At 43.6% G+C, this 17054-nt stretch overlaps 1 protein-coding gene across 3 annotated transcripts in view; it reads right to left on the reverse strand.

Moving 5' to 3' along the window:
• Positions 1–4636: 4636 nt before the first annotated feature.
• The window catches only part of LOC138528567 (neuronal acetylcholine receptor subunit alpha-10-like), a 444635-nt gene continuing 432217 nt past the window's right edge, over positions 4637–17054 (reverse strand). For all 3 annotated transcript variants that reach the window (XM_069640336.1, XM_069640337.1, XM_069640338.1), the window contains one exon: positions 4637–5595. In XM_069640336.1, the coding sequence (XP_069496437.1) occupies positions 4952–5595 (644 nt within the window). In that variant the 3' untranslated portion in view covers positions 4637–4951. The remainder of the gene's footprint in view (positions 5596–17054) is intronic.

The following is a 17054-nucleotide window of genomic DNA, read 5'->3' on the forward strand; positions in this document are numbered from 1 at the left end:
AATGAGAATATTGTTTTGGAAAACTGCAACCCCGAACTTCACACCAATCAAGCAAGACATCATCTGCTGGAAACTAGCCGCAGCTGCTACCAACTCTAAAGACACCGTCAGAACCTGAACATGTCTTCTTAGGAGCCACAGAAGCAGGGCGTTGTTTACAGGGGGCTGTTACTTCATTTGGTGCAAAGTTATGGAATGTACAACGGATCCTTATAAGACACAAAACTCAATATGGGCCTCTTTACAGGTTTGGTGGCATTGACGGTGCTAAATCTGCCAGAATACTGCCGAACGGATTTACCATTACCGCCACTTGATCACAAATGGTGGTATGGCAGTGTTAGTGCCCATTTATAGGACTCCATGGGGATTTCGGTGGAATTACCACCAGCAGTAATTTTGGCAGTGCTAATTCTGCCGATTTTTGCTGGAGGTCTTTCTTCCACCTCACCGCCAAACCTATAGTAGGGCGGTGCAGTAATGCAGCAGTAATAGTTTCCTCCATTTTACCGCTGTTTTTTACCACACCGCCATACTTGTAATGAGGCATCAGCGGCCAGCTTGCTATACTCTTCATTCAGGTCAGTTAGCAAAAAAAGATATTCTGCAAATAAAATCCTCAAACTGAATGAAGCCGTTGCGAAGGTAGTATCTAGGCATGTAACGGCACAGTTGCGCAATAATCTCAAAAGCACAATGTTTCTCCAGCTAGTTAATACTACACGTAAAGTATTCAGGACAGCAATATTACTGGTATCAGTCATAACAAAAAGGGCCTCATTACGAGCTTGCCAGTCCGGATACAATGGTACCGGTAAGCTCGTCGGTACCATTGTATCCAGACCGGCAAACTCCGAGTTCTGCTCGCGGGTGCCTTTCATTCCGCCAGGTGTGACCTGGCGGAATGAAAGGCATCCGCGAGCACAGCTTTTTGGACGCACAGGCACCGTTGACAACGATGCCTGTGCACCCGGCTTCTCCATTCCCATTGAGCCCCAGAGGGCTCAAATGAGAATGAGGACGAATTTTTTCGGGTGCCCAGGAATGGGCAAATACTGGGTCCAGCAAGGCCATAATGAACCGGTAATGGTCCATCTCTGGGTGCTGTTAAAAATGCAACTTCAGCGGCAGCCGTGCCTATTTTACAGGCACGGCTACCGCCAGGGTTGTAATGAGTCCCAATGAGTCTTTGACAGCATGAGTCTTTTTTTTTCATCTGCAAGATGCTGCATTGCCATTGGTCGGCCTGGTTAAGGATCGTTGGCTAAAGGGCTGCTGTCAAGGACCAGTGGCTCGCTACAGGTGCAGCAATGCACCAGGCTCCTTATAAGCGGTGCTGGGGCCCTGTGTGCAGAGTTGCACAGACACCCTGAAGCAACTCCGGGGCCGTCGGGGTTCAGACATTAACAAACACACATTGAAGCTGCTAGCACTCAGGTTGAGCGCTTGCCTCTGTCATGGGGTCAATCTGGACTTTCCGAGTTCAAATCCTGGCAGGGATGACTCATCCTTCCTAGTTCAATAAATTGAGTACTATTAAACAGGATATTATTGACAGCTATTATTACAGTGTTTAGGGATCACTCTGTATAAATACTTGGTATTATTAGTAATAATGATAATAAGGCATGAGCAAGGGGCGATGGGAGAAGATAATCTCTTCTGGAAGGTTCTTTCTCTGCTTAAGATGAAGAAGGCATCAGTATGGAAACTGCCTCCGCGTCCCCTGTTTCTTGTCATTTTTCTGTGCCCTCTGTCGTGTTTCCTGCTTCAAGAAGCCCAGATGCTGCTGTAGAGCGATCGATCGGTGTTTGCAAGTTAGGAATCGATATTGATACTTTCAGCTTCCCTGATTGGTTTAAAATGTAATACTGATGTATCCACCATTGGCATTCATATCGCTCTACTGTGCCCATCATCGTGTATTGTTGTAATGACTGCTTGTGTGAGACGTGAATCTTTCCTAATAAATAAAGTTGGGGAGGGGCTTAAAACTTGACGACCTACCTTTCATGAAGAGGAGGGTCTTTGCTTCTTTTCTGAATTGCATGGGGGAGGGAGCGAGGCTGCCTTTGATTGGGCATTGAGGAGATTGACAATGCTTGCTTCCTGGTTCTGTCTGTGTTGCATTTCTGCTGCTCTAGACTACACGGGCCCGGACTTCCGGTGATACGCTGAAGTCCGCTGATGGTGAGTGCCAGGTAGAAGGGAGTGTGCATGGTGGATGGGCAGGAAGAAAGTAATTTAGAAAGTAAGCACAGACAAATAAATAGAACGTGATAATAGGTACTGAAGAAGAGAAAAAGAAAACCACCTGGAACAGAAGAGGAGCACAAAAGTCAAAACTAGAGACCTTGCATAAAAGATGCAGCAGATGTACCATTCAGATCGCGGATTCCTGCTATGTGAAGCCTGTTGTCTCAACCTTTCTTTGAACTCTGAACCAGAAGCATATCTGTAATCTGGAATGGGAAAACATGGCAGCCATCTTGGTGTGGAAACTCCTCCACAGCCTTGTAATGCATGACTGGAACTGTGGCCCACATGGTATCCAGTGATTTTAGCGAATAGAAAATAAAGAATGAAATTATAACAAAACAAAAAACAACAAAATGTTTTTAAAAATATATATGGGGTGGGGTAATGGGTTAAATGTGGTGGGGAGGGGCATGGGGTGGCGTTTTAAACATGGGGAAACTGAGGGATTGGGGGCACCCCTCCCCCCCAGTGATATTTTTTGGTTGTTTTTGTTTTGTTAAACTGTAATTCTCTATTTTTTTATTTGTTAAAATCACATTGATCCTGGCCACATCCCCACGCATAAGGATCTATACATGCTCAGCCGGCACGTTTCTCCAGATACCCCTGCACAGAACAACATCCCTGTCACAAAAGGCACACTTCCTTCCAAGTTCTCGAAACCGAAACTGGGCCCAATGCACGGAAGGCGTTGGGTCTACTGATGCTGCAGAGCAGTGTCCCTCAAGACTCTATCTGTGCCCCTTCATTTCGCTTCTATACACAACCTCTCATTATTATTTCCTCTTTTCATTTGCTGATGGCGCTCAAACTCTTCTTCTGGCTCCACTCCTGACAAACACCATCTAAACTTGTGTGGCGGACTGTCTCGCTGCTGTCCAGTATTGCGTTGTTATCTTTAACCCTACCTTCAGTGTGCTTCGCTGCTTCCCCTTTTCCACTGCACCATAAATCCACCATCGTCCACTTTCTTTCCTCCCGAATACCCTCCATACCCCTCCGCCATCATATGAGCCCAAAGGATGTAGCGAACCACATCTTTTACATCAACCGCCACTTCCACGTACTCGGGATACTCCAGGCCCACCCTGCGTAAACTTCCACTCACCCAGGTAATTGCCAAATCAGAGTATTGCATTCACCTTCCTCTAGCTTAGTAAAAGTCCTTAACTGAAGCCAACCTCACATCCACACACCTTCAAACATCTGGCAGGCTATCTTACGCTCCACAATAGGACCCAATTATAAATTGTACCTGCTGGCTCCAGATGCGGCCATGGCCTTAGTGCCTCCATTGACCCCGTATAGCTCCCGCTCATATCCACTAGCCACCATTTTGCACAGATCGCCTCCTGCGACTCCCCTTCCTTTCCTCTGCATGCATAACCCAGCCCACCAACAAGCCCAAACCTCCCTGTTCAAGATGATTTTTGCTCTTGGTGCTCACTCATTGGATCACCCTCCAACTGGAGCAGACACTTTCTAAGTCCATTGACAGCCCCATTAAGGGTGCCTAAGAATTACCTCAACCAGCGTGCGATGCTCTGAGGGACACTGTATATATATATATATATATATATATATATATATATATATATATATATATATGTATACACATATATATATATATATATATATATGCTGTTGCTTCTTGCAGAGTCTCACTCAACGCCTACTAACCGGCATGATCGTTTACTTTACAAAAACCACTGTCAACAATCATGTACACAGTTTGTTCAAATAAAAATATACAAATACAAATATCCTCCCGTTTCCTTCTGGTAGCCTTGGCCAACCCCAACATTTCATCCCAACATTTCATGAAAAGTGTTATTTGTCAAGAAAACAAAATATTGTTCTTTCTTCAGACATTGTGCCCCGGGAATACGGTATTACCCAAATTGACCTTTTACAATTGACCTTTTGTCCTAATTGACTTAATTATAGTGGTCCTAATTGACCTTCTGCACAATTGACCTTTATATTATTTTAGTTATTTTATATATGTATTGGGTTGGTTTTGGATTATAAATAACATAAGGTTATTCAGTGGGTGTTTGCGGGGGGTATTGGATTGGGTAGGGAGTTGCGTGGGGTATCCCCGGCATATATATCCGAATTGACCTTTTAAATTAGGTAAATTCTCCCATTGTCAATTCTCCCGACGTCAATTCTCCCGAGGTCAATTGTGAAAAGGTCAATTAGTATACATCCGGGAATACAGCCACCGGTGGCTTGTTGCCAGGACAGCAAATAGATAAACAGTGGCTTCTACCCAACTATGAGAGATTAACTCTTAAAGTGGTTAGATCCTGGTTCTAATAGTTTGATGCCAAGGTCTCCCACCCTACCAATAAAAAGTCCAGTACGGCAACTGTTGACGGCATAAATATAAATGCCATTTAATAACATTTCTTAAAATGACAGATTATTAGTCTCAGCTAATTGTAAGACATGTTGAAGAGTTCCATATCCATTGTTTTTCCTGGAGAACATGCGCATGGGTGAACCAAAATTCTATTGGACACTTGCTCTAAAAACTATGCATGCTGGTTATCAGCTCATAGCCATGGATCGCTACGCAGCAGGAAACCGGCCAACGAGTGCCGAGAAGTCTGTGTATTACATAACAGTGCACCTCGCAGATCTCCAGTGTAGGTCCCAGCTGGGTACTGCTGGCGGCCAAGGTCCCTCAGATGGCTTTGCCCATGATGAGTACGCTCATGAAGAACACCATGATGAAGAAGACCCACATGAAGAAGCGATCCATGACCTTGGCAACTTTCTTCCACTCTCCAGTCCGTATCTGAGCTGCCTTCTGCTCTCGGAAGCAATTGGCCATGTACTCAATGTTGGCGACGAGGCTCACGTTATGGCACAGGCAGTGGTTTTTGGAGCAGCCTTTGGACTTGCCCTCCTTCCCGCCACTGCAGGGTAACTCAGAGTCCCCCAGTCTCTCGCTTTCCTTCCAACTGCTGTATGCCCCGTTGGAAGCTGTACTGTAGGCCTGCTCCTGCTCATCATCTCTTTCCAATCCTTTTGGTCCAAGGTCCTCAGGAAAGCTTTCCACCTTGGGCTTGAGGTCCTCATTCTTTGCTTGCCCATTCATCACCTGCACTTTGGGCAGTTTCTCAGGCTCCGGCTCAGGTTTTGGACCTTTGCAAGTCTCGCCCACCTCGTAGACAAAGAATATCCGAGACATGTACTGAAGGATGAACTTCTTGGCCCACCTTGGGACTGGCTTCGCTTCTGGTCCACAGTGGTGAATGTTCATGATGAATATGGTGAGTGCGGTCGAGGCTGTGATCATCGTCATGGTTGCAATGTAATACTTGCCTAGGAATGAAAAGACAAAACACATTACTAGCTCTGCCTTCTTCATGCACATCACCATCAACATCATAGCAGTGTAAAGCTCTTTAAGCACATTCTAGCACAGTTATTATCTGTCCAATGAAGAATGGTACTAGGAAACACATTCATGGCCTGAGATCCAGGTTGCTGGAGGCTCAGGTTGGGTCCTCGCAGAGCCGTGACTCTAAACGGACCCTGAGAAGGCCCATCTTCCTCCTGAACTTGCCCTGCAGTACTTTGCGGACTGACGGCGCCTTCTTACTATATTAGCACTTTGTGAAGTCCTACATAACAAACATAGTGCAATGATATACAAAATATTGCAGCAGGAAAATTGAGCAGATCAAATCCAAGAGAGTATGCTTGGGTCATAAACACTACTATCACAAAGGTCCTAATCTTCTGATATGAAAATGTGCTCATTATAGCCTCAATCAGGCCCTTCAATATATGGATCCAAACCGTCTTTCAATACCTGCTTAAAAAGATAGTGAATCGTTCTTTTTCTGCACAATCTGCCATTTGGTAGAAATCTCACTTTCTATTAGGAGAGAACAGGACCTCCAGTGGACGGACCAGTAATGGTGAGGAACTGGATAGCATAGATCACTTTGGCTCTCCGGATGCTTTGTACCACAACTCCCATCATTCCTAGTCAGCAAGGTTCATGGTGAGGGATCATGGGAGTTGAAGTCCAAAACATCTGGTGAGCCATAGATTCTACCCAGCACCCTGCTGCCCTTCAGGGCAAATGTTGCTCTTAATAAGCATCACATAACTTCACATAACATAGCAAAATGGTGGGTAAACATACCAACTCAGGCATATGTAATGCGTTGAACTGTTTTGTATCTTAGACTAAAGGCATGCTGTCCCAGCTGTTGATGCAATTGAGGCACAGCAACAGTAGGCAATCTGCAGCTCTACAGATGTTTTGGCCTATGGCAACAATGATCAAACACCAATGACTACACTGCCTAGGGCTGATGGGAGTTGTAGGCCTAAACATCTGGAGAGCAGCAGGCTGCCTCACCCCTGGGATAGAAGGAGTTAAACCAATTGAGCTTCACAGGCGATTTGGACTTCAGAGTTTAGACTCATGTTAGCGGTGACAACGAAACTAAAGGAGCCGTACGTACCACTAGAATTAAATGTTGAGGATATAATTTGCTATCGAGGAAAGAAATAATACTAAGCCTTAGCTTCTCTGCTGTATAATTTTCACTCAGCGCTGAAGAAAGGAGCTAGGAAATTGTGGAAGGAATACGAAAATAGGTCGGCTTCCCCCCACTGTATGCCTTTACAAATCTTACAGAAGACTAAAGAGAAGAAATATCTCACATCATCATTCCAATATTCTCATATGGCTACGTAGTTCATTCATCTACAGTGTTTTTAATGAGGTTTTGGCCTCATTTTTTTAATTTAATAAATTAATAGAAAAATAAAAGGGGTTGTGGTAAAGGGTATATAAAAGGAGGGGGGGTGAGAATAATGTAAATGTAATAGGGGAGGGGGGTTGGGTGGAGGAACCACCCCAAAAATAAAAAAATATAATTTATTCAATCAGGTTTTTCAAAAAAACAAATCCTGCAAAAAAAAACATCCAAAAAAACACTCAATATATTAAAATAGAATGTTGTCCGATGTATCAAATGATTGATTGATTGTATATCCTGAAAAAAGCGCAGGCCAAATAACACAGTGGGCAGATACATTGTCAAAATATGTTGCATTGAGGTTCTTGTACACACCAAACATTACTCTGGTTATTTACTGGGCATTTGATTATCTGAAGCTTGTATCAGTTGGGTTTAAAATGATAAATAAGTGCATGAAACACATTTGCGACAGGGATGTGTTTTGGGAATCGCTAGGGGTCGCAGTTGTGACCCCCGCCGAATCCCTTGCTACCCCTCAGAGGACCTCTGCGACCCCTCTGCTTTAAAAAAAAAAATAAATCTTTTCTTGTTTATTAAAAAAACATTTTATTGTCATTTCCCACACCGTCAACTGATGTGCAATATAATTGTAACCAGCACACCATTTAGCAGGATTTGACTCTTTGTCCCGCACCATCTCCAAATGACCCCCAAGAGTTCACTTCTGCTTGCACACAACCCAGCTTCTGGCAAGTGTTCTTCCCAAGTGGTCCCATTACAGTGATCTCCAAGATCCCACCAACATCCCTCTCTGTGCTTTTTAAAGAAAAATAAGTGTGTTGTTTTCAACAGGTGTCGCTCGTGTTATAACGTGAAGGTTACTAGAACCTTCATGAACTGTGGTTCGATGTGGCGTTCCTCGGGCTGAGATTCGATCCTAGAAGCTTGGCTGTAGGAAGGCGGACAGCGGACACAGAGAGGGAACTCTCCGTTATGAAATAAACATAAAATAACGAACTGGCTATATGAGTGCGAGTACATTGTGTACAATAATCAACTTAACAAGTGGCGACGAGGAGGCCGCCTGTTCCACACAGAGGAGAGTTCCCGGAATACATTTAGACAAGGAACGGCCGGCCAGAATAGCAACTGATTGTGAAATATCAAGAAAGGAATCAGCCGGAACCAGTAATTAAATCCAAGGTACAGTATAAACAATACAACGATATTATAATATAAGGAAGATATATAGTTACTAATTAATCTAGTAACGGAAAAGTGCATCTTTTGAAACGAGCGCAAGCTACGATGACAGGAAGCATACGCTTGTAATCGATGCACGGCGTGACGTCACCAACGACATAAGAGTAAAGGACCTTAAAGCGTCCTGTACTTGCCGCCATTTTGGGAGACTGTGTACACCATACGAAAAACAAACACGGAACGCTGTGTTAAACTAACGAATAGCAACATTATATCTAGCTACGAGCAAACTGTTGTGCCGGACAACCGCAAAGACGATTAATAGCTAATGCACAATATCAATGGGAAATTACAACCTGACAATACACAAATGAAGTCTTTAATGCAAACGAATATTGATAGGCTAAACAAACAAATCGGATTGTTGGTGTTACAATGAAGCAAGAGTGTTTACCTACATTGATGTGAAGTACGACATATATATCATTACAGGCTTTTAGTTGATTCATTACAAGTGAATACCAGTGAAATATTTGCAACCTATATCTTGCAGCAAAAAAATAAAAAAAGAGTGAAAAAAAATATAATAATATATAATACACTAACATGCAAAGCATAGTAGCATCAGAAAAGTTCTTAGCACAACCTGGGACTCCAGTTTTTTCGTGGGAACAATGGCTGGACAATTTCCAGGTCTACATGAGGGCCATTGGCGGTGCCAAGTTCAGCGATGATTTAAAGGAGGCCACTTTACTCAGCTGTATTGGGGCTGAAGCCTTAAGAATATTTCGGACGCTACCTGATGGTGGTGATACTGCAAGTGGTTCTGGCGATTCCACATCCAGTTCTAGGAAATATGATATTGCCTTGTTGAAGTTAAGAAAACATTTTGGGAATAAGACTAATGTAGTTTTGGAAAGATACAGATTTTTCACCCGAAGACAACTCAAGAATGAGTCTATTGACATGTATGTTGCAGTGTTAAGAGGTCTCATAGCTACATGTGAATTTACCGGGTTAACAAATGAATATTTGAGAGACCAGATCGTTCTCCATGTTGCTGATCCCAAAATACAACAAAGACTTTGGCAGGCAAAGAATCCATCTTTGGAACAGACTTTGGAAATTGCACGCTCCATTGAGTTGGGTGATAAATGCATGAGAAAAGTGCAAAATAAACAAGAAATGTTCGACAAAGGCCCTGTCCAGGCTGTAGTAAGTGATGAAACGAATAAAGATGAAGAGACATTAATTGCCATGGTGAAGAAGATAGTAAGGTCTGATCTGAATAGGGGTCCCAGACAAAGTAAGGAAATGTTACCATGGACTCAAGCCAACTGCGGTAAGTGTGGTTGGTATAAACATGCAAATCCAGAAAGAGACTGTCCAGCTAATGGTGTGGAGTGTTTCAAGTGTGGCCAGATGGGTCACTACGGCAATATGTGTAGAAGCATCAGAGGAAGAGGAAGAAATAGTATGCGTGGAAGTGGCAACAGAAGTTATTGTCAGTCTATCAGAGGCAACATGTTGGGGGTGAGAGCTGTCGAAAAGATACCTGGATCTGATGATGTGGTAGCGGTTGCAAAGGAAATTGATGAAGAAGTACAGATTCTAGCTTTCTCTTCTAAAGAGAATAGGATAGGCTCATGGGTACCAATGTCTATTGATGGAATTACCATAAAAGTTATGGTGGATACGGGATCCCCGTATACAATTGTGGATGAGGACACGTTTCAAAGGCCCTCATTACAACTCAGGCGGTAAGGGGTTTACGGCGCCGTAAATAGCGCCGACCCTTACCGCCTGAGTACGAGGTCCCTTAGCGCCATGGCGGATTTAACACCTGCTTTTAGCAGGTGTTAAAATCCATGGCGCTAAGGGACCATGTTGTTAATTACGCCACCGTAATTTACGGTGGCGTAATTAACACCTTCCCCACTCCCATTATGCCCTATGGGGCAAAAATGGGAATGGGGAAGGGTAAATGGGGATTGGGGACTTACCGCCCCGCCGACCTCGGAATGGGGCGGTAAGTCCGCCTACCACCATGGCGTAAACATAGTTTACGCCATGGTGGTAAAGTCACGGCCCAGGCGGTAACTTACCGCCTGGGTCGTAATGAGGCCCAAAGACTTCTTAAAAAAAAACTTGAGGATCTATGTCTGAGCAAAGTCAAGGCGACAGGATATGGCAAATCTCCCATAGACATTATTGGTTATATCTGGGTCCAGTTGGCTTTTGAAGGGAGACAAACATATTGCAAGTTGTATGTGGCCCGTGAAGGATTTGCTATAGTCGGCTGGTGGGAACAAGCGGCTTTGAAGATCAGAATTCATCCGGGAGAAAACATTCCCATCATGAGTGTCACAGACAAGTGCTGTAATTCAGATGCCAGTTTAGTGCAATGTTTTCCAGAGGTGTTCAACAGCAAAATAGGTTTGCTCAAGGGTTTTAAACATCGCATTATTCTAAAAAGAGGTGCAAAGCCCGTTGTACATAAATTAAGGAACATTCCGGTTGGTACCGTGAACCTTTGAAGAAGGAGATAGAAAGATTGTGTTCTCAAGACATTATTGAGCCTATAGAAAGCTCTGAATGGTTATCCCCGATTGTGATAGTGCGGAAGCCAGGGGGAGAAATTTGCATGTGTGTTGACTTAAGAGATTTGAACAACAGTATATGGGTGGATCGCCACCCTCTACCAAACATAGGAGAGGTGCTCTCCACAATGGAACCTGCTAGATACTTTACTACACTTGATTTATCCTCCGCATACCATCAAGTGGTGTTAGAAGAAGAATATAGGCACCTTACTTCATAACCCCCTTGGGTGCCTTCCGTTTCAAAAGGATGCCATTTGGATTAGCATCCGCAGCTGCTGTTTTCCAAAGACTGATGCAATATCTTTCTGAAGGTTTGCGGGGTGTGTATTTTTTCCAAGATAACATCTTGATATCGGCTGTATCAGAAGAAGATCATGATGCCAAACGTATTGGTGTTCTACAGATTCTACAACAAAAGGGACTCACATTAAAAATTGAAAAATGTAGAATTAAAAAGAAGGAAGTAACATATCTGGGCCATTGTATTGATGCAGAAGGAATAAAGCCTAAAGAAACTCTGGTGGACATGATACTGAAAATGCCTGAACCATCTAATAAGGATCAATTGAGGAGCTTAATGGGTTTAACGGAATATTACTCCAAATGTATTGATCATTATACTCATAGGACGAGCCACATGAGAAGTTTGATGAAGAAGGGTGTGAGTTTTGATTGGTCACCTGAATGTAGAGGTGAACTACAAGATATCAAGACATCAATAAACAAGGCTCCTGTTTTGAAGATGTTTGACTGCAGAGCCAAGTCCATTATATCAGTTGATGCAAGCAATGTGGGCTTAGGAGGTGTGTTGGAACAAGTTCAACATGGAACAATAGTCCCGATTGCTTTTGCCTCTAGGACACTAAAGGATGCAGAGAAAAAATATTCTACAATTGAAAGAGAGGCTCTGGCAGTGATGTGGATCTTAGAGCATTTCAAAGGGTTGATTTGGGGAAGCCCTATTGAAATCAAGACGGATCATAAGACTCTCATTCACATTTTAAATCCCAAAAATTCGCATTGTATGTCTCCTCGCATCAGAAGGTGGATTCTAATCATAATGCAATACAATCTTATGGTTAGTTTTACACCTGGCAAAAGGAACAGAGTTGCTGATTGTTTATCTCGCTTGCCATGTTCCGCAACACACGAAGTAGCCAAGGAAGAGGAAATGGAGATGGATTGTGTGATAGCACAAATACACCCCAGCTTCTCCAAAGAAGAGTGGGTTGAAGCTAGCGAGATGGATGTTGAACAAGAGCAGCTCAGGAGAGCAATTAAAAGTGATTGGAAAGAAGTAACAGAAAGTATTTTTTCTTGGGAGAATAAGAAAGATGAAATGTCTTGCGATGAAGTGTGTATATATTCCGTGGAGATCGCATAGTACCTACTCAAGTTTAAGAGAGAAGATAATGGATAGGCGCGTTACAAATGCCATATCATATCATATCATATCAAATAGCACATGAGGGGCACATTGGAAGAAACTTAACAAAAAGGAGAGTAAGAGAGACATTTTGGTGGCCCAATATATGGAGTGATCTAGAACACATTGTAAGAGAATGCTCTGCATGTGCAGTGAGTGACAAAGGAAAAGTGACTAGAGCCACACCATTGCAGCCTGTAACAATACCACATTCGGTGTGGACGAAGTTGGCTGTTGATATTTCAGGCCCATTTGAAATATTGGAACCCCACAAAGTTTATATCATCGTGTTGGTTGATTATACCTCCAAGTGGGTAGAATGTGGCATAATGGAAGAGTCAGTTTCAGCCATGAAAGTAAAAAAAATTCTGGAAGAAATTTTTAATAGAGAAGGGGAACCTCAAGAGATGATATCAGACAATGGTGCACAATTTATGTCAATAGAAGTGCAAAAGTTTCTCAAAGAAAGGGCTATTAAGCACAGAATCACAGCCCTATATCATCCCATTGGGAATGGGTTGGTAGAAAGAATGAACCGTTTTATTAAGGATACCATTCAACTAGCTGTGGCTAATAATTTACCCTGGAGAGAGACTCTCAAAGAAGCTTTGGTTACCTATAGGGTCACACCACATTCTACAACGGAAGAAGAACCATTTACGATGATGAGAGGAAGAATTGCTACAAATAGATTGAGACCAGCCTGGTTACCGTTGAAAAAGAATAAAACTGTAGATATGGATGCAGTTATTAGGAGGGTAAAGGATAAACAAGAGAAGTATAAAAAAATATTACGATAGCCAGAAACATGTGAAAGAAAATAAGACCAAGGTGGGTGACTGGATCAGGGTGAAAGATCCCAGAAGAGTTTTGAAAGGAGAATCTAAATATCGACATCCACAAAGAGTGGTGAAACGTTCAAATAAATCTGTGACATTAGAGGATGGAAGTAAGGGGTCATGTGATGATATTATTATAACTGATGGAAGAGTAAAGCAGATGATGGATGACAACAACAGGATGGAGAGGAGAGACATGCCGGAGGAAGAAGGATCCACATCATCCAAAAGTGCATGCCATAGTGGCATGATGAACAATGATGTCTCCGATTTGAAACCCAGGAAAAGAGTGCCACGTGTGAAAGAAGATTTCATCTATTATTATTGAACATGTTACATGAATAAGACTCTATGTTAACTTAAAGACGATGAGACAACGTATATCCTTTCAGTTACTAATTCTTAGTGTGTTTGATCTTTTATTCTATGTTTTTGTTCTGTTTTTATTATTTTCTTTTTCCATGCCTTTCTGTATGTAACCATTGTGCAATTGATATTAAGGGAGGGAGATGTTATAACGTGAAGGTTACTAGAACCTTCATGAACTGTGGTTCGATGTGGCGTTCCTCGGGCTGAGATTCGATCCTAGAAGCTCGGCTGGAGGAAGGCGGACAGCGGACACAGAGAGGGAACTCTCTGTTATGAAATAAACATAAAATAACGAACTGGCTATAAGAGTACGAGTACATTGTGTACAATAATCGCCTTAACAGCTCGCAGTGGCCCCCTGTGACCCGTGTTGAAAACAACAAATTATTTTTTAAAAGCACAAGCTCCATGAGCGGTAGCTCGCGGCCGTGGCACCGGTGCCACTGTGTCTCTTGTTCTCTGTGTTCCTTAAGGGTTGCTTAGCAACCATGAGCAGCTCATCGGAATCAGAACCAGGCTCTCAAGTCACAGAGGTACTTGAAGGGGTCTTCTGTGCACCGGTTTGTAGGGGTGGGGGGTTTGCAGGGCCTAGCCAGAGCCTCCCCTATGACATGTCCATCACTAGCGAGGGGAGATGGGTGGGGAAACACAAGCATTGGGGGGGTGCTGCTGTTCATCTAATACTCTGTGAGCAACATATATATGTAAAGGGAGGGTTGGCAGGAACAGCTGGACTGGAGTCATGCTGCACGCAGACACGTTCAAGAAATCTCTCAGATAACGTAATTGAAGTCAGGAGATTTATTAAGATAAGGATTTAGCCCACCGGCTTCTTCAACAGCACTACAGTAACGGATCCTAGCTTTGCATCTTTCCCTTAGCATTCCATGTCCTCTGTTCCACACTCCAAATAGGAATGGTGGAGGTGTGGACACAGAACATAGAATGCTACACACCTCCCGCCTTTACACAAACTACAAAACAACATTATGCAAATCCCACCAACATGTTACAAATGGAAAGGAGAGGGTTATTTGGTATAACATTTACACATTTCATTAAATAGTGGTTGAACAAAAAAGAAAAACTATAGGGATGTATATTTCCATCGTTTCCAGGGCACCACTGGTTCACCTTTTGTATCTAGGATATAGTTTGGTGGCGGTATCCCTTGCATGGTTAGTTGTGGTATGTTCAATGTGATTCACACAGTGCATGGTTTCCACTTAAATTGTTACGTTTATCCTTCTTGACTGTGGATGATGGTAATGGCGGTACCTTCTGCAGGCAGGGCTGGACTGGGAACTAAAAGAGGCCCTGGAAATAATTACTGGGGACCAAAAGAGGCCCTGGAAATAAAGTTCAAAGTGGCCCATACGACACATTTTCAGCAAGCCCAATGCTTTTCCTATGAGAAAATTAGGAAATACCACAGAAAAGAGGCACAGAGTGCAGAGGCCCACCGGGAAATCTCCAGAGTTCCCTAAAGGCCAGTCCACCCCTGTCTGCAGGATATGGAAAGTATACTTGAGCCAATGTCATCAATCAATATTAACAGTAATAGTGGATTGCTGGTGGTTTTCTTGAACCTTTAAAGTTATTTTATTTGCTTAGTTATTGCGTATTTCCTAATTTCCCTTTAAATTCTTTCTTAATAATGTGTTGTTATTGTGTTGCCTTCTTGCATAACATTGTGCTTACTGCCTTCACATTTGAATATGTCTTGGTTAATTATGGTTGTTGGGCAATCTTTAGAAGTGTGGAGGTGGGGAAATTCTTTACTTTCCCTTTAAATCCTTTTTGAATAACGTGCTGTTGCTTTGTGGCCTGCTTATATATGTGTGCGCGTTCTACATTTCACGTTCGGATGTGTCTTTCATTTAAATGCAAGTGTTTTTGAAAGCAGCATAAATGCTAGGCAGATCGTGTCGTTTTAAATACACGACCGCGTCTGGTAGCCCGGGAAACCAATATGGCGGCATGTGGGGAAATGTAGAAAGGTCCTTTACTCTAGTTTACGCATTGAGTTGTTGTGCTTTACTGCTCTGATTACTTACCGGTAATCTTCATTTCTCCTAGTCCTACTCTTCCTCGTCACAGCACTTACTTCATGAGGCCCCTGCCTCCAACACAGGACCTTCTTCTAGTTCTTTAAATTCCTATAACTCCTCCCCCACATCCACATCATTCAGTTTCATATTACCAAGCCAGAGCATGAGACCTTCCCTGCAGGGAGGGTGAGGAGGGTTGTCAGTACTGTGACGAGGAAGAGTAGGTCTAGGAGTAATGAAGATTACTGGTGAATCAGAGCATTACCTCCACGTCCACTCTTCCTCGTCCCAGTACTTACTTCATGAGGTATACCAAAGCAGCAACAGGGAAAAGGTCTCAATGAGACACAGAGCTAAAAACAGTGCAGCAAACACACCCAACATAACTCTTAAGTCACATCCCCACAGACAAAACTCCAACCACGACGGAACCAACCCCCCGAGTGGGAGAAACTCAACCCATAGTGGTTGAGGAAAATGCCTAGACCAGCCAAGGCGGCAGCCATACAAATCTCTTGCAGAGAAAAATCCTCCTTGCATCGGCCCAGGTGTCATGATGCCTACCCCCGGGCATCTGGACCAAGCCCATCAGCCCCGGGAGCAGGCATCCAGATATTTATTAAAACCCCAGCAGCCCCGGCTAGGGGCTGTCTGGGTTCAGTCCTGGAGCTTTAGGCACCAGGCTCATAATAGAAATCAGTCCTGGCGCCACAGGCCCCAGGCTCATAGGCATTACTTACCTCATGCAGACCATGCTGCAACTGAATCCAAGCCAACGAGAGGCTTGGATGGGACTATTTTGTTACAGGGACTATTTCTTACTCGGGTGTGGTTCTGGGGCACTTCTTACCTGGAACTACTTTGGAGGCTATTTAAACCACGCCCGATCAGCAACACACGCTTCGCGTTATTCTGCATCCAGCAGCGCAACGCTCACCGTGCCTGCAGTCAGCATCCAGTCTTCAGCCACGCCTGTCTCGAATCCAGAGCTCCTAGCAAAAGAGGAAACAAGAAGGAAAGGTTAGAACACCAACATTACTTCAATTCTTACCTGATTCCGGATCCATCACGTCTTCGAACTTGAAAAGGACATTATTTCTGCACGCGTCACATCGCCATCTGCAGCGCCGCGCCATACACACCAGTCCTCAGCATTTTTCGATCCGGCGTTGCCTCCATCATTTTCTTCGCCGAACTCCAGCATCTGGGGGGAAAACAAAAGAAACAACAAGGTGAGCTAAGAGAGCCGACAAATACAATCTCTTACCACCATAGGCTTACCTGATTTACCACCAGAGGCATTACCCTTTAATACGCCTCATCTTCATTTGCCGCACCTATAAAGGGAGAAAACAACAAGTTAAACTCATGCAACTTTTACCGGACAGTGTTGGGTAATACAGACTCTTACCTGAACGCCATCAGCTGCCTCCAAGCAATATTCTTTTGAACCCAGCTGCAATTCAACAAGGGAATGGAATAAGAGTGATCATCGGACATATTGAACTCTTTGTCCAATATTCCTGCCACCCACCCCCCGCTCATGCCCCGTGTGTCTCTATTACTCC

Source organism: Ambystoma mexicanum, chromosome 7q, assembly GCF_040938575.1.
Source record: "Ambystoma mexicanum isolate Mex_15411 chromosome 7q, UKY_AmexF1_1, whole genome shotgun sequence".
Classification (NCBI taxonomy): Eukaryota; Metazoa; Chordata; class Amphibia; order Caudata; family Ambystomatidae; genus Ambystoma; species Ambystoma mexicanum.